Source organism: Venturia canescens, chromosome 4 (assembly GCF_019457755.1).
Source record: "Venturia canescens isolate UGA chromosome 4, ASM1945775v1, whole genome shotgun sequence".
NCBI lineage: Eukaryota > Metazoa > Arthropoda > Insecta > Hymenoptera > Ichneumonidae > Venturia > Venturia canescens.
Genome location: NC_057424.1, coordinates 17,961,432 through 17,983,037, shown reverse-complemented (window position 1 = coordinate 17,983,037; position 21,606 = coordinate 17,961,432). Strand labels below are relative to the sequence as shown.

Sequence of the window (21,606 nt, the reverse complement as noted above, 5' to 3'; positions counted from 1 at the left end):
AGAGTCCTTCTGGCAGACGTTTTGTTTGGTCGATATCGTAGATGGAAACTGAATTAGTGGTACAAGTATCTATAACAATATGATAATACAACAACGCCAAGAAAATTCAACTTCTCTGAACGAGATCAAAGCTGTATTGAGGGTCGAAGGAATATTTACTGCGGACAATAAGTTTGTTCGAAGTAATTGCAGCAGCAGACGTTTTGCATACGGAGATTAAGGTTAGTTTTAAACAATTACATATTGTCGGAAGAAATATTTAGTAACGGGCAGATTATTGGATTCACAGAATGTATGATATATACACAAAAAACAGAAATCATCATAGCCTCGGGTGATATATGGAATGAAAACTGAAGTCTTGATACACAAATTCATTGCCGAAAATCACTGATTCGATATTTTCATCGATATACTAAATGCGCTTCGTATCAGGGTCCTAACATCAATTTCATTGGTTTAATTTCGTATTCGTGTTGATTTTGTGACCATACAAATATGGTGTAACAGTGTTGAAAAAGATATTGATAACTCTTCAAAGCTATTACATGTATGAGCCGCGAGTGTTGTTTATTGGGGGTTTAATTGTTGGGAAAAGCGACGCAATTTGAAACAAAGAAATAATATTGGAGGATTGTTGAGGTGAGTAACTAAGCGTTCCAATGTAGCGCTATCCCACTTTTATGTACCCTCGCACCACGGTTTTTGGATATTTTTCGTTTTTTGAATTTTTTCCACGAGGTGTGAAAACGGTCTAATCGAGCATCGAGCTGCGGCAGTGGTTCGACGCCATATATAAGTGCAGAACAAAGCGAACGCAAGCTCTGTCGCCCTCTCAGTATACTATGAGAATACAGAATTAAACAGGAAAAAAACGCGCTATACTTTCGCTCACGTCTTTTGATTACAGTAATTACAGTGCTATATGTGTAGTTACATTTGCAAAATCGTGACCAAAAGTTTGAGGGTCGTCGATTTAGTTATATGTTTAAAAAAAGGATGAAAAGTAAACTGGACCGACCTTTTGCGTCCAGTACTATAGCTAAATAGATAAAAGAACATGCTTAATATCACAGTTATTATTTAGAATATGAATCAGCCACTCGATTTCACTTTGACCACCGACAAAGAGACCGGTAAACCCACAATGGGCAATGGCAAAAATGTGTTGACAGAGCATTTTTATAACCAGTCAAACCCAGTCGGAATTTTCATTTCGAAATTCGTATAGCTTTGTCTCTCGTACGCACGATAGCGAGATGCCAACTGATCAGAGTCGGAAATTCATCGGAGTTTTATGGGATAAAAAACCGTTGACAAGTTTTTCCAAACTGAAGTCTCGACATGGCACTTTTTTTGGTCCAATTTTTAGGCACAATTCGCGGAAACAGTTAAAAAAAAACAATTCTCAAAGTGTATGAATGGTGTGGCTTGCAGTCGACTTTTGGTGCAGCTCGTCATGATGGAAATAATGGAAGATGGAAATCTCGTTGATCGGGTGCGGATTCTACTTCAAAGGGATATGCAATATTACCAGGTGACATTTTATCGCGCGCTTATCATTTCTTCACTGACTTAATCATTATTTTGTAGATTTAGCCTAGAAAAAAATCCAATTAACAATATTTTAACAGTTTTTAAATGTTTTTTATTCAATAACTTCAAAGTCGATGCAAACCGTGCTTCGGGAATCTTTGTGCGTGAGAGTCTGTGGCGGAGAACTCGATTTTCCGCGGCACGCTTCATTCGCAGCGATAAAAATAGTGATATGGTGGGAAGCCGAATTCCTCGATGCGTTCAGACGCCCGTCAGGATTAAGCATCTCGACCGACGATGGAAATCCGAGCGAGGCTGAAGCAGCCATTAAAAAGACCCCGCCCTCAGAATTCATTCTCCTGGTTGTAGATACTTCGAAACAGTTTTTGGGTGACTTGACAAATATTTTTTTTTTCAATATTCATTCTACTGACAACGTGAATAAAAAAAATCATACTAAATTTTAATATTAAACCAGAGACTTGTAAATAATACAAAACGCGATAAAAAAGTTTGTTAGAAAAGAAAAATGCTTGAAAATTGAATTAAAAAATAGCTTTTTGCACTAATATCATTGAACAAATTAAATGGCCAAAACTTATTTTAAAAACCACTTTTTCGTGTCAAATTCGTGTCGATTTTCATGCCAAATAATAATTTTGTTTTTTAAGATGCTAAATAATATTAATTGTAGTAATTTTTTTTCTTTTTTCTAGAACATTTGCACACTTTGATTCAGGAATCCTTGGATCACGCGGATCTGACAGTTCTGACGGCGACCCTTGGAGCAGCGGCATTAATTCGTAATTGTCTGTGGTGCTACACGCGAAATTCGAAAAATGAAATTCCATCACAGACGAGGTTGGATCTTCGATTATTTTCGAGCCATGAAATATTACGATTTGAAAAAATTTTATAAAAGCGAACTGAAAAAGTCAATTTTTCGTCTTCGTCTGAAACGTGATAAAAAAATCGATTTTTCAATAGCGCCCAGCTTTCGGCGTGCTACAAATCGTACAACGAAATGACGGAGGCCGTTGCCGGGAGATTGTTGGACTTGCATTGCCGTTTAATAGCTCTTTATATATTGATGGAGGCCGATTCACTGAGCTGGCAAAAAAACAAACCCTTCTTTGAAAAAGAGCGCTGTACTTTCGTCATACAAATGTGGTGGCTTTATATGCAGGGTTTGCCAAACATATCACACATTTTCTCTAGATTTTTCATTTTTCATTCAAATTTCATTCATCAATTTACGAACCGATTGTATACGCTGCTTGAGAGTTTTTTTTCTACTTTTCATTTCAAAAACCATTCGATTCTATTATTGTCCTCGCACCACTTCTCATCCTTTGTTAATTAAGCTAAATTGGCATTTTTCGGAGTATAAAAGAGTATTATCAAGTGTTCGCACTTCACTCTATCGAGTTAATCACAATTGTAAAACGGCACTCAGAAAAAATGAAATAACTCGAATGACCTATCGAAGTGTGAATAGCTCGAACCCCGTTTTTAAGGTACAAAAGCCGATCTGTGGAATACCGTATCGCCAAAAATGGCTCGGAGAATATTTTCCGGCGTGTTGAACGAGTCTCTGACGATCCTCGTCACGCGTTTCATTCACGTAAGAATAATAAAAAAAAAAAAAAAAACAAAAACAAAAAAAAAACATTGACGATATAAGCCTAGCTTGTGAGAACTTTTGAATTCGCCAGTACCTACCGATAGCCCGTAGCGCGTGATCGATGAGGCTAAAATGGTTTGTTCGAGTGCCTCGGGGATTTACAGGGTCGTCCGAGTTTAGCACGATCCGAGCAATACTGGGCGGATGCTTTCAACGTTTTATCCTGCTCAGCGTATCTCACTCTATCTGCAAGTCTCAACGCCGATGAGCTGATTGGATTGCGAGTGAAAAAATTACCGATCGTCATGAGGGACATTCATGCCAAATGTGGGGAATTGCTACTCAGTTTGGTCCTCCGCGGTACTCCTCTGCACCTGCTTTATCAGGTTTGCTTTTCCAGTGTCACAAATTATCCTCGCAGCAGTAGAATAAAATTCCACTCACGTTCGACGGAACGCTCAAGCTCGTAAAAAAATCATATTTTTACTCGATAATTATTAGTTTCAATGTGAATTTAATATTTTTTAAATCGCAACAGGTCTGTCGAAATGGGCTGGAAAACACGGCTTTACTGGGAGAGCGAGGTACCTTTGCCCCGTGGCTTCTCGTAGCTGCACCAAACCTTCTCGGCAATACTCTGCCCTACGAGGACTATGGCACAAGCAAGCTGTCTCCGAGAGCTCAAGTGATTTTAGAGCTCAACGTACTCAGGGCTCAGCCGCAAGCAAATTGGACGTATTTACTGAAGGTCCGCAAGAGCATTCATTCGAAGGAATGAAAGTTCTCGAAAGCTCGCGAAGAAAATAATTCATCGTTAACCCTAGAACGCATGACTGGGGTGTGAGCACACCCCACGCGAACTTCAAACTACGCTCCTGTCCCAACAAGCGACATTATCGAATGATTATCGACGCATTTTTTTATATATAAATTCAATTGAAATTAGTTTTATCGTACATCATTCTTTTCGTTATAAAAAAACGAAGAAAATGGTGTAGGATAAAGTCAGTTTAGCATCGTAGGACCGGATTTATAAGCAGAAAAAGAGTGGGGTGCGTTCAAACCCCGGTCATGAGGTTGAGGGTATGAAAAAAGGCACATGAGGTGTAGGGTTAATTAGTAATCGGAAAAAGTTATTTAACGCCGCAATGCATTCTCGCAACACTTGGAGAACTAGAATTTTCCAATGTTCAATGAATTTTTAGTGAAAATAGTGAGGAAATTTAGTTAAAAAGCTAAAATTTTATAAGAAATGAAATAATTATTTCGAATGGTAAAATTGCAGGTTTTTTCGATGAACGATTGCGCGGTTGCGAGAATGTTGCTGAGCAATTTGGTACGCAAGTGTACCGGTTATACAGAAATTCAGGGTTCGATGGTTCTAATGAAAAATAAGAATAAAGAGCAAAAGGACGAAAGCAAAGAGGGTTGCGGAGGATTTTTGTGTACGGGGGCGGCGTGTAAACCATCGATCAATGTCAACGGTTGCTCGGATCCTCTCTGTCTCTACAGCTTGATGTATATAACCGTCAACACTTTTATGGATCCGTTGAACGTCGTCATACCGTCTCTCAAACAAGATGCAAATTGGCCGAATTATCTTGACAGACAGCAGGTATCGCGGTGAAAATCTAATAATCTAATCATCGAAATAGCATTATTTAATTATTTCTAGCTCCCTCTCTGGTGGGCAGCCCAGAAAAAGTTTTCTTCCCTTATGGAAATTGAATTCCGGTAATATTTCAGGGCTTTCAAATGTTTTTCTGTATTTTCTGTCCATCAAAATTCGATTGAATCTAATTCCATCATTGTGTACAGGAAGTTTTGAAATATTTATAAAAATTCATTTCGTCTCACTTGCTTCAATTGAATCCATTAATTCATTCGTCGAATACCATTTTATCGGGATTTTCAGAACCTCCATTTAAAATTTTATAATGAATAATTGAATAACTTTTCAACTGAACTCATTGCACAACTTTTAGAATATAGAAGCAAAGTCAATATTTACAATGAATGTGGTAAAAGTTTTTGAGTACTTGGTGACCGATAAAATTGGTCGAGTTAAATGTCCGGCATACGTTGGAAAATATAGATGCAAAATTTCCAAAGCAACTATAGAAACGTAGTCCAAAGATTTTTTTAAAATTAAGATTATTTTCGTTGGAAATAAGCTGCAGGTCATTTCTTATCTTCTCCTCTGAATGGCACGAGTAAAGCGAACCTTTGAAATACCTACTAATAAAGCCAACGCATTTCATCGTGAATGAAACCAGTAAACGGTTTACGTTCGATCATATTTTTTTCACGAGCTTCATCACGATTTTTCCTTCAGGTATGGAACCAAGCGCGGCCACCCTGGCTTCATGCTCTTCTGGCTCCTATTCAACCTATGATCACTCCGATCGTGGAAACTCTGCTCGACGCTGTCAAGGTAAACGGAATGGAACGTGGATTGTTGCAAGTTTTTTCCAATTCGATTTTTTTTAACAATCAATGGACCTACTTAAATCGCAATATGAATTTTCTTCTTCTGACGTCTAAATTTGAAATTTTTTATAAACAGACAGGGGCCAGCGTGTACCAAGCAATGTCCCTGGCATTGGCTTGTTTCGAGGAGTTATTCATTTGCGTGCCTATCGGAGTACTCGCGACGTGTTTCTCCATAAATGAGAATCTGCCAGCTCACTGTCATCCGCTCGGTGGTTCGGTCCTGCTACAAGTGCTGTGTGCTTCGCTGTACACCGCTCTCCTCGAAGTGTCAATCGCTGAAGAGAAAAAGGAAGCATCGAGCAAGGAAAAAAGCTCACGGCCTCCCGCGGAAAGCGGGCCGGAAGGAATATCGTTCGACACTCAAAACCGCGGGGCTTCGGCAACGGCACTCGCCGAAGCTATTTGCAGCATCGACGAAGACAACAAACATACCAATCAAATCGACGATCTTATCGAGCTCATTGAAAATTGGTAGAAATTTCAAAATTTCAATCCTTTCACAATCCTTTTACCGATCCGATAATTCTGAAGAAACATTTTTTTACCGCCTCATTTTTTTATGCAACGTTGCCGAAATATCAATCAACGAGCAACCCCACGCGCCGATAACGAATGAGCGTGGCAATTATCGAGCTTCCCCCACTTAACGCTTTCTAGTTTCAATCCACCGCGGATTGGCTCGCATTGATTCATATTTCACCTACAATCCGTCGCAAAAAACCAAGAGATCTCCGGTACCTATAATGATCCATCCATGCTGCCAACGCGAATCACTAAACTCTCTTGTTTCAGGATAAAATCCAACGAGAGGGACGACCTGGAAAAGAAGATTGAAAATACGCCGTGGTATATCGAAAAGTTTACCAACCAAATTTTGCTCACCCCCATTGGTCGACGGTCCATGAAAGTTTGTATTTTATTATTCATTGCTTTGACTTTTCCAGTTCTTTTCTTACGAATTTCCGTAGAAAAAACTGCTTCATACTTCACATCTCTCTTAGTTTTGATGTTTTCCAATGACTATGAAACTTTATGTGGGATTTGACGACGAGAATCCGTGACTGTTTCTCAATTAGGTGGCTCTGGAATATCTGATCCGTGCATCCGATTGGGTGTTGAATAAATTGAAACAAAAGGAGCCGAGTAACAGCGTCGATTTCAACGACACAACAGACGTTTACGTGGCATCGAAACCCTTGACTTACGTCATGTTCCACATCGACGACGCCGCTTTTGATCAGGTTCGATGAATCAAAAAATTTGGAATTTTCGTTAAAGCGTGGGAGCCCAAAAGAAATTTGACGAATGATCGATTTAATCAGTTCTTGATAGATTTCGACGAAACGCATTGGCAAGCGATTCTCAAAACACCGATCGGTGGAACGTTGGAACGAGTCCGAGGGCAGATACTCGTGCGACCTGAATTCAAAAATCTCAGCGAGCTCTCCCATGATGAAAAAGAGGTCGCAACGTCCATGAAACTGCTCTGCTCGATCGGCCGATCACCGCGCTTTTAATGGAATCACATTGATCGAGTGAAGTGAAAACTTTTTGGAGTATTAGAACAATGAATAAGCACATGGACTGGGAAATTCACATGAATACATTCGCTTATCGTACATGCAGGACGATCGTAACATATTTGGCACATTTATTTTAAAAATCATTCAGATTGAAAGTTCTTAAAGTATCGGCATGGCGTCTCAACAGCGTTAACAATTTTGAATCGCAATAATAAGGGGACGCTGAAAGGAGAATTATAAAAAATATTCCATGGGGCATGTTGCTTCAAATGACAGCTACTAGGTGTAATTTGAAAAATCGATTTACCAGATGACAAAATAAAAAACACTTAGGCCTGATGGGCTGCATATTATATAATCTAAAATTTAACATTATCTTTATTAATTTGAAGTTCGAGTGACGCAAAAACGAAGCGGCGTATTTCTTTCATTATTTTTCTTTCATTTAGACAGCGTAGATAATTTTTGGGGCTCTGTCAAAAACATTGACGATGATTGAACGACCGTTTATCTTTGGATACAATATACACCATATATATATAGAAAGGAAGCCATAATCCGGGTACGAAAAAGATTAATTTTTTGAGGGTCGCAGTTATTAATTATCGTCGAAAGTTGATTGACCGTTGACCGGTCTCGTGAGAATTCCACTCTGAAACAAAAACCAATTTTTCATTATATAAAGCTGCGAAAGGGGCGCGTTTTCAAATGGGCAGAGTTTAGCGACGCGAGTTTACCGTGCCCTTGTTCCTTTGTGAGTTAAATAAAAGGGAGACGTTCGTTTGAGTCGCGAGGGGTGGGCGCTACAACCAACCCCAATTATCACTCCCCACGAGGGACAATTTTTTCATTCAATTAAGTCCCCCCGGCACAATACCTAATCGACCATAAAAATGCTCAATTTTAAGATTTTTCATCTTTTCAGTGGTGCGGAAGTCTTGAATCTCTGGAGAAAAGGTTTCGTGACTTGGATTCATGCTTCAATAGAGTACATTGGGAAGAATGATCTCCGAGGACTCTTTACATCGGAATCGGACGATCTAATTGATTCTCGAAATTTACGGGCGTGACTGTTGGACAGCCTGTGCGTAATAATGTCGATTGAAACGTCATTTCACGCTTGGAATATTGAAATTCGTTAAGAATGGTAATCCCCTCGCTATCTCGTTTGTCTTCGTTTTTCGTCGACTTTATAATATAATTTTCAATAATTTGTGACCTCCGTTAAAAATCGACGTTCTTAAAGTTTCAAGGCAGCCCAATATTTTCGAGTCTTGAGTCAATTTTAAAAATAGCAATGAAGGGAGCAGTTGAATTAATTGCGAGTGGTAACGAGGGCTTTTGTTTCTTACCGTCATCGCGGGTCCTGAACGACCAAATCGTAGTCGTAGCGACGGTGATCGCTGAGATTTTCGGATCATGAGATGCTCGTACGGTGAGCCGACCATCGGCGGCATATTTTCCACGGAATTGCGTCTCAACAAAACTTTGTAAAATTCTCGTAGATTCTCCAAGTTTCTGTCAGTCGCTTCATCTGCTCGGTCGTCAAAATGATCTTGATTAATCGTTGCTCAGAGGAAATTCATTTTAAAAAAATATTCAATGCTCTCAACAAATTGGCATTTTCAGTTTGCGCGAAAATCACGTCACTAAATCTCTCCAGGAACGAAAGAGTTTATGTTTACACCGCTCCTTCAAATCGTCGCAGTATCCTACAAAGCCCCAAATTTACGAGCTCAATGAAACATAAAAAAGCATACGCTATAAGAATAAAGCGTTTCGAGCTGCCGGAGGAGGATGCTACGTTGATAAATATCTCATACTTTATTTACGATAAATACGACGCGAGACAAGACCTTTCTCACGCGATGTACTTGGAGCGTTTACGAGTTCCGAGGTCATAAAGAACATCCGAATAGCACGCACCCTTCTTTCGCGCTGCCTTCTTACGTCAACTTAATATTTGGGTTAATAGGCTCATTTATACGAAAATTAAAGGACGTCGAATTTTACGAGCATTAAACAGCAACTATGAAATGCGCGGGATTATATTATCAATCGAGATTCCTACGAAATTTTCGTGTCTTACTCAAATATGTGGTCAAGTTCAAGGTTAGCGAGGCAAAGGGGGGGAAAAGGCGAATAATAATTCGTCGCGAAATGACTGCGAGTATTGGACATTTCAAACGACAAGATTCAAAACGATTTTCTACTTCGCGATGCACCGTCCACTGCATTGTGCATGCGTGGGTAGCGCCCAACTTATTTGCTCTTTGGTGACGCCAGCTGATTAGCGTATCGTGGATGGCTCGCCAAAGGAAACGCGATCAGCAAGTTTTTTCTTTCGTTATTTCTCATCTTATTCTATCAATTATTATTTTTATTGTGAGAACGTTTTCGGAGGGAATCGTAAATTATTTACTCCTTCGTTTTTCTCACACGTGCGGAGATAAAAGAATTGCAAAACTTGGGCTGTTTCGGCCACAGATTGCTTGCTAAACTGTTCAGATTGGAATCTCCCTCTTGTTTGTCTTTGGCAAGCAATTTGTGTTTGCACGAAGCGAAACGTTTTTGTGACATTTTATTTACCGCGGTATCGACGAAATATTTCGATTCGTTGACTCGACTATTCTCGTTTTTATTTATTAACCAATCGATTATAAAAACGCTGTGAAACGAGGAGACGGCGCGGTCCGAGTTCCATTAATTTTTTAAGTTTTTCTATCCAACATGGGAAGCTTTGTCTTTGAGGAAAAATGTCCGTCACGCGCGTCGTATGAGAAGTGAAAAGTCGACCGAGTAAGAAAATTGGACGTTCTAAAAGTTCGTTCGTTCATTTTTCGCTGGTGTTGTCTCGTCAAGAAAAAAGAAAATCATTTCGTCGTGCATCCATGCGTGACTTTCGTCCTACACGTCGCTCAGTTTCCAGCCCGCATTGTCAGCGCTTATTCACGAGGCATCATTCTTGTTATTTAATTGAACCTACTACAAGGAAAAACAGTGGCGTGGCAGAAACAAAAATTCATTATTTTCTCAAGAAAAACGTTTTTCGAGCGTACCTCCGTAGTCGAGATAACTCTCGGAAGCAACGACGATGCCGATGATCAGGAGAAGCATCAACAGACTCGAGTTCCGATTGTTCATCATTGCTCAAAGAATCTCGTGCCTGGAAAAAAAGCGTCGATTTTGAAAACACTGAAACTTTGTATTTTCATAAGATCTCGTGTGAATCCGAATAACAGAATTAAGGGCGAGGTAACGTCAATTCGGTGAAACAAATTTTAAGATTTTTTTTCGACGCTACAGATAATCCATGCTCATTTGATCGATTGTGACGTCATAATTCAATGTATGAACAAGATCTCCGGTATTTATAAACCTCGAATATCAATAATTAACTCGATGGTAGCAGAGGCACTTCGGAAAAAAGTTGTCCACTCGACCGATCCTTTTTAAATTTGGCGTGTTACTTTCTCACACAATTGACCAGGTATTTGCGACGGTTTTTAACAATTTTTCACAATTATTAATATTACTATAACAAATAGGCTCATTTTTTAGGCGAAAATCAGTCTTTTCACTTCCGAGTGTCACAAAAAATGCAAAAAATCGAAAAAAAATCCTCTCGTCGATACCTGGTCAATTGCGTAAGGAAGTACCACGCCAATTTTCAAAAGAATCGCTAATATTATGTTCGTATGACACCGCAATCAATAACATTAATAATCAATCAAATTAATTCGTTATTATCCGTAGCGTGGAAAAAAATTCTTAAAATTGGGCTTTTTTCCACCGGATAGACACGTTACCCCGCCCTTAACGTGCCCTTAAAAAAGCCTTGATCGAAGCGACGATGAGCCATGGATAGGAGGCCCATAACTCGGGAATCGATTATCAATAAAACCTTCGTTTATCGTTTATAGTGTTTTAAAAAAGCGGCTGATCAAATTCCCGAGATGTGTAACAAAAAATATTCCTCGTTACTAAACGACCCAAATTCAAGCTACGCACAACCTCGGCAATAAAATCAGAAACGCGCATTTTTTTCTGAGCCAATAAAACCGCTAAATTGTTGAAAATTAGTCAAGTTACGAAGCCGGGTGGAATTATGGAGGGCTGACGGAAATACGCGTGCTGGACACGCGAACGCTATCGATTGATTATAACCACAGTACAAATGTGCGTGGTTTCGCACCGTACTACAAATATCGAAATGCAACGTAATTGATGGAACGACCAGTGACGATGAATCCTCCTAATAATTTTAATCGCCCAATACTATCGATGAATTACCATACTCGCAAGGACGCCACTCAAATGAGATATATTTATACACTTTACGACCCGAATAGCCCTACCAGTATTGTATAATATTAACAAAATGACACAATCAATATCTAATATATACGTGAGACTGGTTGTGCATAATAGTTATGAGAATTTTACTGTCTGCCCAGGGCTTGTACAATGGGAGCTTTTGTTACGGGTTCTCGCATTGCACAATGACTTTATTCTCGACATCTTGTTATTCGTATCCACCGGTGCGCATAAAGATGCAATTATGAGGGCTTCCCATTCACGGGGAGCAAAACTCTCGAGAAAATCGTTCAATCTGTTTTCAATCGTTTCTGATAAACACTTTGGCTCGAGCTTTATTATGATTTTTACGATCAATGTTGTATGGGAAGTTGGAAATAAATGAAGAATAAGAAAAAAAAGAAAAAAAAAAAGAAAGCGTTGCGAGTTGAGCCTGAACAAGTTGCCAGCTCTGAAGGAAAGCCGAGTCGACGAGTCTTTGCCTAATTACCATTTAGATGGGGCTTGCTGCGTAGAGAGCAGAAGAGAGAAACAGAGAGGCAGGCAAAGAAATATAATAACATAAGTAAAATCGGTGTTGCACACTGAATAATTCATCATCGAATGATAACTCGGTTCACAGCTTCTCTCTGTGTGGGCACAAGACGATCTGCGGAGCATAACAAACGACATGTGCGTGCGTGTGTGCATCGAAAACTACGCGAATATTTATTTCGTTCTTTCCTTTTTTCTGTCTCCCTTATTCCGTCGTGTTATGTTTCGATATTTATTGCGCTGTCTTCTGTCTTCGCTCTAGAATTACCACTCACACGAGTCTCAAATAATGAATTCGTACGCGCAGTTGGATGAGGATGGAAAAATTGTCGACATATTTCCACGGACAGTGGAATCGGGAGAGCCCGACAAAGTAAACTCGAATTCATTGCTGCTCTACTCCGATACGCAGCGCAAAAGTTGACCCGCTGGCAATCATAATAATCCTATTTGTGAACAACTCCACGATGAAATGCGCCGAGGATGGAGAAATGTTTGGAAACTTTTCAAATTATCTCTTTCAATTCCCGTAAGGCTATTAAAATTATCGCATGGAAATTTCATGCAAGTTTTTCACCTCGGTGTATATGGAAATCGACAAAACGAATTCTCGTCACATTATATCCGACTGCTTCGGTATAGTTTTTCTTGTGCACTGCAAAACATTTCCTCCGTTCATGATTCTCGATAAAAACGAATCGGATTGAGATTTTTGGCTGTTTGGGAGTCCATGAATACCGACGCGCCCCCACGTTCTTGATTTGTCACGGCTCAATCCAACTCAGTCGCGGAAATCTTTACGGAATTCATTGCTTATTATTCCCATAAAAAACGTGCCTAGCTTTTCCGATTTTCACCTAATTTGAGAATTTCTTGTTCCCAGATATTCCGGCGCTCAGCATAGGCTTATTCGACTGCTGCGATGCCCAGGTTTTTCCAAGCTCTACGCGATCCGTGACGGCGAGTCGGAACTAAGTTACCGAGAATTCGCTTAGTTGAGAAACTCTTTGCTTCATATGTTTCCAGAAACCGATGATCATGAAGCAAATTTACAGCTCAAATGCCACAAATGAAATCCGATACGAAAGCTTCTTCATATCTCCCGGCATTTTCAGTCTATAATGATACGATTTATTCATCGATCCAGAACTGCGATAAAATTAGAAAAACAGAAAAAAAATCGTTGCAACAACTAAATGTCCTTAGTTGATACTTTTGTTGCTTGATCTAACTAACATCCGCTTATGTGATGAAAAGTTCATTTATCCGAATCACTAAATTTTGGTTTATGGAAATTACCTAAACGAATTAAACCAAATCTTTTGTTCGAAGAACTCGAAACATTCGTTTATTTCTACTTATAATTATACATTTTTAAAATATATTGATTTGGATATCAAGTACTGAAGTGTCTAAACGGTTGAGAATGATAAATATTTTGTAAATCGAATCATACTGGTCAGTTCAAAATAACTCAAAATTCGTTGAAATGCATTATTACTTTAGCCAACATGATTTGTGAAAAATAACAAATAATTATGATACTCGGATTTTTTCTTCGTGTATAGCTTAACAAAATCTTATCGATAGCGAACCAAACGAGTTGTCTATACAAATGTCTACCTCGAAAGAAAGTTCTAGCAACAAAATATGACGTTAGAGTAACCCAAATATCGTCACAAGACCCTTAATCGTGTTAATTCAAATCGCTATTTGAATAATTATCAAAATTTTTGTGAAATTTAACAAACATTTCGTCGTGCGTATGGGACTAAATATTTTAGTTCAATTGAACATTTTCCGAGGGTTTCAACCAAATTTTTTTCTCAGTGTACGAATGCCAAGATGAAAGAAAAAAATGCTTCATCCGATTCCACCAATCGTTAGAACGACATTTTACACACCTCCACCAGTGTTAAATTTATCTGCAAAGGTGATCTCTAACGATGCACTATAAAATGTAGCATCGCCCCTATTACGTGCCCGTATGTAATTTCACATTCGTACAGTCTTTCGAATCAACACAGAATCTATTGACTTTATGCCATTTTTATTCTGTCACCGGGGAATCAAATACCGCGTTTAATCTACGCTCAACATATGCTCGCGAGTCTTTGGATCTGAAACTCGCTGGCAACATCAACCCCGCGAAGGTACAGTTGGCTAAATGTAGGCCAATTTCAAGTGCGGGTCCGATAACGACTCCCGATGCACGTGTGCATTCTGTTTAATTTCACCATTATCAATAACGAGTTTGCTCTGTGAGACTCACGCAAAATATTTTATCACACTTTTCCATATTATTAGATGATTAATTTTGTTCTTATTCTAACGAGGCATTGTTATTTTAAGTCCCGTTACGAGGTTCATTTTGACCAATAAATATTATAACGAATTTCCACAGCGATGAAAAATGCATTATTTTCGCTTATGCTTATGCGCTCGAGTGGTCGACGATTACACGTCCAAGTAAATAAGTTGTTACCAGTTCGACAAGTTTTCGTTCTTTATCTCATTAACAATTGGCAAAGAGAGTGGTCGCTGCCCGACGCTCTTGCACTTTGCAGTTAATATTCTTACAAAGTTTTTAAACTCAATGATGAAGAGAATTCAATGCACAGATGTGACGTTTCCTGGATGTGGACTCGCTCGCTCTACTTTATTACTTTTTCTCGACTAGGCAGTTATTGCCAATTATCGATTACCTGATTTTCATCCCCCCTCTTTAGAGTTGATCATTTGTTGAGTGAGTGGTGTGAAAATTGGTAAGGGAGGGCCGGGCGAAGCGGAACAACCCCCCGGAAAAATGAGAGCTCTTTGTTTTCATAATTTCACTCGAGACACACCTGTCCAAGGCTCAATATTCAATAAAAATCGATTTTTTTTAAGAAATTTAAAAATTGGCTCACGCAGCGGAGAATAAAAATTGTGAATAAATTGTTCATTTTTAAGGAAAAAAAAGAAAATCGTTTTCTTCGTTCTCGCTTTCGAGAGTGTTTCCTCAAAAGCTTGAAAAAGTGCAATTGGAAAATTTGACTTTTCAAAAAAATTGTTTGTCTCATTGAATGTTGCAACTTTGCGCGAAAAAACCACCTTTTTGGGGGGTCTTCAGCTTTGCCCGACTCTCGCACAGACATTCATCAATTATTAGGTAAAGACCTCTCGAACACTTCGCGTGTAACACGAGTGCGCACAGTGGCCCAGACTGCACGAACAATTTCGAACCATTGCACATTCCAGGGTACAAATGTGACGTTTTGGAAAAACTTGTGCAATTTTTTCAAACACTTTTCATTCAGGCAATACGCTTCATCATTGTGTAAGGAAATAAACATTAAGAAAAATTTCTACCCAATTCTCCGAGTACTTTTATTCGTAATTATAGAATTGTTGGATCATTTTTGGAGTGAACTAAATCGTGAAGTTCTCACTCGGCCCTTTATTTGAGCGAGTATACGCGCATGAATTTTTACGAAGGCGTGTGATTTTAATGAGTCTTTTCCATTCACAATGAGAGCAGCGCTTGAAACGGCTCCACACTGACTTCTTAATGATTTGACAACAGCTTTAATATTTTGCGACTGCTGCTTTCACGCCAGATCAAAATTCTCTTTTTATTTCACTCGATGAAAAATCGTATTCGAAAATTTCTTTCGATCGATATTAAAACATTTTTTCTACAATTGAGTACACATAGAAAAGTGTTTGAATAAAAAACAAGAAAACAAAATTACTAGCTTCGACGAAGCTCTGTCAAATGATTTCGGTATGACGAAATCTGAAAACGCCGATCATCGAAAGAGATTGAGCAGCGTCACATACGTGAAACTCGTTAAATTTGAAGAAACGAGCACTGACGCTTTTTCAACGTTGCGTCGCAGACACACTCTCATCGTCCAATCTTACGGCACTTACGGTCTGTAATTTGTCTACTGAGGCGTATAAAAGTTAAGCCCGAACATACACACAAAAATATACCCCTTTAGGACCGAGACGCTTACGAACACGATCTGACGTACAAAAGGGTTGATATTTTCATCCCCTTTCTCCATCCACTCGCCTTTTTCTCGTCGCTCATGCTCGCGTGTACCAACCCGAAAGACACGGTGCATGCAACACCGCACTTTACCTCCCTAAAAATAACTATCTTGTCTCATGAAAAAGAAAAAACTCTACAAATTTTCCGCTGTTCTTCCACCGACCCAGCCACTTTTCACACCTCTGAAAATTTCTTCATACACCGCCGAGCCGAACTTTCTGACTTTCGGAGTTAAAAGATCGATTTTTTTCGTTTGTTTATGGCGCGGATCGATACAGAGCATTATAACCAAATTTTTTTGAAAATTTGAACATTTTTTTCTCTCTCATCGTGAAGTACTATAAGAAACGACTAAAATAATTTTGTGCAAAAATTGGTGTTTGCGTGAAAAGTTTTATGTCGCTTTTCTCAATACTTGGATTTTTGTTCTGGAGGGAATGTCCACTGCTTGTTTCGTGACCAGGACAACGCTTCCTGTGCAAAGTTTCATGCAAATTGGTAGCTCCTGTGAGACGTGATTGGATCCGAGAGAATATAAACAGACCTTCACTTTGTAATATCGATTGAGTTAATTGAATCTTGAGCTAATAAAACAAACGACGAAATCAGCTGAATTATTTATCAGAGTAAAGTGTTTATGTCAAACCTGCAAAATCGATTCAAATGTTGAAGACTTTTTGGAGTCGATTAATCCATACCGAAATTCAATAAATTCCGCCAAGAAAAATTGCACACGAATCGTTCATTTATACACCATAAAATGATATTCGAAAAACCGGAAAAACCGGAAAAAAAAAAGAAATTGAGTCGTTAAATCGTCCGAAAAGTGGGATCCGAAAAAGCCTGAATTCGCAAACTCCAAAAATAATAAATTTCAGAAATTCGATGCATAAATGATCGATAAAAATGTTGGAAGGAGAAATATATTATAAAAGAAAAAATGAACTTACGTGGACGATGCGAAAATTGGAGCAACGGTAGCGAAGTGTGTGCGGTGGGACGAAAGGTATTCGGTTGATGTTCGGAGTCAGAGCAGAGCGGACACGTTGAGAGAACAAACACACGTTGTTACGCTTAGGATGCTTCAACGATGGCAAGTGTCAGGATAAAGGTCGTACCTTAGTATATATATGGGAGGAAAGTGCGATGAAATGTGCGCAAGACTCCTCGAGGTTGGGCGCACAGGTGGCTGTGGCTCGTATATAACACGCACAGGCGATGTCGCCGGGGCGCAAGCGCCCCCTCAATGACCCCAACCGAAACCACCAGACGCCACTACTAATTTACCATATTACACGATATTTCGCCTATTTTCCTTTCCACCGCGACCCCAACCCCCCTCTGTATCATTGGAAAAGAAATAGCAAGAAGAACACTGAAATGGTGAAGATGCGAGGGAAAGAGAGAGAGGAAAAAAGGTTTGAGGGGTTGTACAGTTACGAAGGAGACGCCGCACGAAGTATATTTTCATTCATTATAGGCCATCTTTCGCAAAAGGTAAAATCATTTGCAACAGTCTGCCACGTGGGTTAAAGCGCCCCCTCGAGAGATCTATTTATCCTAACGAGACGAATCAGCACTACCTTAAGAAGAAAAAAGGACGAGCAGAAAGAAAGAAACGCTCGCGACCGATCTTTTCAATGCTGTCCAATCTGCTCCCGGCATCCAAAGCGCGCTTATTCGCTTCACCTTTCTTTTTGCTTCCTTTTTTTTCTTCCTCTTTCGCTTAGTATTCCCATACTTGGCTTTCCTACTCTTTATTAACAAGTCCATTCTATCCAGCGGATATTCCCTCATTTGCTTCTAAGTATTTCTCCGCCATCAAGGACACATCATGCCCGCAGCCTCATTACATCTCGAGATAAAGCTCAACTTATTTTTATTTCCCTCAAGACAGAACCGAAACTGCCCAACCCCCACCCACGATCTCCTATTGACATTTCTAGGGCTCTCTCAACACCTATTTTTCTTTATAATAAACTCACCGCGCTTAGTTTTACGACCCTCGGCCATGGAAGCTTCAGGCCGAGTCAGCTCGATTTTTTGATGACAGGCTTATTAAAATTTACGCTTCCGGGAGAGAGCGACTTTAGGTGAGATTCACATTGCTATTTCGAGTTCGTCACACTCTTGGATCACCCGGTGTCGGTGAAAGATGAACGATTATTTTGAGCGAACACTTCCTGCTATGAGAGCAATAAAAATGTTTGCTTCGCGATTTTTGAAAACAAAAAAAAACAAAAACAAAAAAAAAACAGGAAAATATCTAAAAGTTACCTGAGCACAGTCTAAAAAATTTGTTCAAAAATCTGAAATTTTGGGAAAATTACTCTTTTTTTATGTACTAACGACTTCTGTTGGAGCTCTGAAAAACAATATCGATTCTTGTTGCATCACCCCCCCAGTATCGATATGGAAGCTGCAAACGATGGATATGCCAAAACTAAGAACTTCTCCAAGGAACGGTTTTGAGTTCGGCTGCGAGCCAATTTATTGAATTAAACATGGGTGTTGTATATATGTAAACGAGTTTGATATGAATCTTGTAACAATCTATGATAATAACTCTCCGTGCAAGTGGCGGCATCTCGTTTGCAACTTTCATCCGGGGTCAGACCGTTTGCATGAATTTTCAATAGTCTAATTTCATCGCGTGTGCTTGATCGTTGTGTGCTCGTGCGGGGGTTATATCTTAGAAGACCGGAGGTATTTGACCCCGTGGTTTATACGCTTTCGTGTTAATTTTCATTCGAGGGTTTAGCTCGGTAGGCCGACCTCCGTCGTTCACATATTAAATATTTCAAATAATATTTTCACTGTCGTCATACTCGAATTAATTTTATTCATTTCGTTTGAACACCGCCGGGGACTGTGCAGCACAAAGGAGCTTTTAATATTTCAAATATTCGTGGTGCTATTGTCGCACACCGAACCAGTTCGGTTTTTCGTTCTTCCTAAACATGATGATAAATATTATTATTTCGAATCCGCTTTTTTCCACCTGTCGATCAAAATTTGATGTCATTTTATCGTCCTCGCGTGAAAGTGTCACGGATATTTTTAGAAGAAATTCCATCAAGCTCGTTTATACGAACATTTCTGCTCAACTAATATTTGTTTTTTATGACAACGTCATGGATCGAATTTATTAGTGATCGTAGAATTTTTGACTTTTTCTCACGAGCGCGTGGGCGAAAAATTTCGTTAATACTTCGAATCGATGAAATATTTCGTTCATTTTTTGTCGGGAGCCCTTTTGAAGTCCCCCTTTAAAAGAACAGAGGCTTCTCTTGGTGTAAACAATCATCGCTCACGTCACATCGATTAGCAAATTTATGAATGCCACGGGAAAGAATTTCCATTTAGTCGAGTGTGATTGCTTGATCAACAGGAGAGGATCGCGCAGCTGTCACGTCCGGCGGAGGGGCGTGAAGGGAAGGTTTGGGTGTTTGAACGTCGAGCGGCAAACGCTATATGATAGACTTTTCCATCCAGTGGACAAAGAAATCTAGGATTTTTTATACAATCTTTAATGAAAATAGATTGTTAGTAAAATACAATGGTAGAACATGACAGAGGATTCTCTATATATTCTGGATATTACGTAAGGCGTTAGTAAGTTACAATAAGTGATACAACTTGGTATGATACGTGAGGTATGATAAGGAGAGGTGTCTTCGAACTCGTCGATGCGCGGTCGTTATTGGATTTCGTGGTCGATTGTAAATATTCGAGGTCAGAAGTCGAGATGATTGGAAAATATTTAAAGTCTCGTATCGGAGAAAAATACCTTAACACCTCCGTTGCTGGAGTTGACTCGCTCTCTTATACAGAAGACCTGGAACACGACTCTAGATACGGAAGGGAATGCAAATTGTGCGGCACATCTTGACCTCTTTATAGGGCTAGATTTTGGCCAAATATGTGGGGTTCTATTCTATTCTATTTCTATTCAGGGTTCTATCTTTCGGGCCTTATAAGGAGAAAACATCTGTGTTATGAATCGATGAATCCCGGAAATTTAGGACAATTGTGCTCGGATGGGAGTTTCGTAAAAACCAGAACAGTTGCGTACATGGCATGCGTCAGGACACGTGTCTTTGGGTTATATTCGGTGTCTTGATTAAGTGACATGCGCACTTAGTTCGAGATCGTTTTAGTTAAATTGCAATGGAAGAAATAAAATAATAAAAATGCTAAACCATGTTGAAAATATGAAGAATTTCAAAATTATAAGAATTTCATTAAACTTGGTAAATGTATTCTTTCAAAATAAATAAGACGATATAAAATTTTTTAGATTTTTCTACCACACAGCTCTCGAATAATTGAACTCTAAAGTTCACGTGCACAAGCATATACAGTTTACATATGTACATACATCTCGTGCATAAGAACTTGGATTTAACGCTCAATTATGCGATAACCATGTGGTAAAAAAATTTGAAAAAAATTGTATTTGTACACAAGATGCCAAAGAATGTCGTCGCCAAATTTGATCAAATTCTCATTATTTTGATTTCGTGATCCACCCTCCCTAAGGTGTACAACGATCGAACGTCAGCTGCGAACAAGTTTATTATGTTCAAAGACACCGCCGTGATACTGATGGGACCTGAGAAACTTGCGTATATACATTTGGATATTTGTGTGCGTTGGCGCATGGGGATATTGTGTTACAGAAAGCGATAGCCGAGCGACTAGTCCTCCCGATGGAAAGTATATCTGTGTAGTACGTCACTCGACAATCGTTGAGAAATCATGCCAACGCTAATGTCAAAATAAACACTGGAAAAGTGCTCCGAATACATCAATTGTGTCCCGCCCGCGTTATAATGGCCAACCGGGGACCGTGAGTGGACAGGATCCTATGAGAAATGACTGTTGCGAGCGAACGGTGCATTTCCATGAGTTAATTACTTTTCGACTTCCCTCTTTTTCGCGTTTCACAGAAGCTGAGCGTGTTTTATTCCTGCCACTGATTAAACCGTCGCTCGCACCGGATGTAGCACGCTGGAAAAACGTTCTCCTTGGTTATAATAATTCTGAATACAAAATTTTTACTAGCCTTGTATATCCTGAAGTTTTTTATGTGGAAACACACCTCACGATCGCAATCGCGCGTAGGGTCATCGGGTTTGCGAGGCTACTGAAAGTTTTTTCTTCGGCGTATTATTCGTATTATTCGGATTTAGAGATTCGAAGTATATTCTAAGTGCCAAACGATGATTTCAGACTGTCCTTACGCCAGTGGGCATTATTCGACTGAGTGTGCAAATAGAAACTCGCATTCTCGATGAAATTGTTATTGGATCTCAACTAGGTTTGAATTTATGGGATTTAGAACCAGCATCCAGAAGAATACTACTAGCTTAATTTTGCTGATAGTGAAAATAATCCTGTGCGTGCAACTCGACAAAATCGAATTGAATGCCGACAGAGATTGCGGTTCGTTAATGAAAACAGGACAAAAGTCAATCGTTATCAATCCAACTTTGTTTTTCTTGTTTCCGTTTAGATATGAAATGCTTCGAAATCCA

General features: G+C 39.3%; 2 protein-coding genes across 3 annotated transcripts; one reads left to right on the top strand and one right to left on the bottom strand.

Moving 5' to 3' along the window:
- The first annotated feature begins 376 nt into the window (after window positions 1-376).
- On the top strand, window positions 377-15,345 carry LOC122409939 (uncharacterized). 2 transcript variants are annotated; one of them, XM_043417851.1, is made up of 17 exons: window positions 377-642; window positions 1,438-1,537; window positions 1,668-1,926; window positions 2,253-2,397; window positions 2,524-2,723; window positions 3,054-3,160; window positions 3,325-3,546; window positions 3,699-3,908; window positions 4,446-4,775; window positions 5,496-5,594; window positions 5,727-6,124; window positions 6,446-6,560; window positions 6,730-6,894; window positions 6,976-7,188; window positions 8,102-8,323; window positions 12,290-12,556; window positions 12,911-15,345. In XM_043417851.1, the coding sequence occupies exons 2-14, from the start codon at window positions 1,460-1,462 to the stop codon at window positions 7,168-7,170; spliced, it is 2,523 nt and encodes an 840-aa protein (XP_043273786.1). In that variant the 5' UTR covers window positions 377-642; window positions 1,438-1,459; the 3' UTR covers window positions 7,171-7,188; window positions 8,102-8,323; window positions 12,290-12,556; window positions 12,911-15,345. The 2 variants fall into 2 exon arrangements, with proteins under 2 accessions (XP_043273786.1, XP_043273785.1); XM_043417850.1 differs by lacking the exons at window positions 377-642; window positions 8,102-8,323; window positions 12,290-12,556; window positions 12,911-15,345 and having other exon boundaries at window positions 1,414-1,537; window positions 6,976-7,208.
- sNPF (short neuropeptide F precursor) lies at window positions 7,265-17,190 on the bottom strand. Its single transcript, XM_043417863.1, has 4 exons — window positions 17,017-17,190; window positions 10,236-10,342; window positions 8,529-8,710; window positions 7,265-7,828 (listed from the first exon to the last, which is right to left on the bottom strand). Exons 2-4 carry the CDS (start codon window positions 10,321-10,323, stop codon window positions 7,775-7,777), a joined length of 324 nt encoding a protein of 107 aa, XP_043273798.1. The 5' UTR covers window positions 10,324-10,342; window positions 17,017-17,190; the 3' UTR covers window positions 7,265-7,774.
- Between the last annotated feature and the right edge of the window lie 4,416 nt (window positions 17,191-21,606).

Excerpts from the sequence above, each read along its gene's own strand:
- LOC122409939 (XM_043417850.1), top strand. The coding sequence starts at position 1,418 with ATGAATGGTGTGGCTTGCAGTCGACTTTTGGTGCAGCTCGTCATGATG. Across the intron at positions 3,161-3,324 it reads TCGTCACGCGTTTCATTCAC|GGTCGTCCGAGTTTAGCACG; the intron begins GTAAGAATAATA and ends GGGGATTTACAG. Across the intron at positions 6,561-6,729 it reads TTGGTCGACGGTCCATGAAA|GTGGCTCTGGAATATCTGAT; the intron begins GTTTGTATTTTA and ends TTTCTCAATTAG.
- sNPF (XM_043417863.1), bottom strand. The coding sequence starts at position 10,323 with ATGATGAACAATCGGAACTCGAGTCTGTTGATGCTTCTCCTGATCATC. Across the intron at positions 8,711-10,235 it reads GAGTTATCTCGACTACGGAG|ATGAAGCGACTGACAGAAAC; the intron begins GTACGCTCGAAA and ends ACGACCGAGCAG. Across the intron at positions 7,829-8,528 it reads GTTCAGGACCCGCGATGACG|AGTGGAATTCTCACGAGACC; the intron begins GTAAGAAACAAA and ends TTTTTGTTTCAG.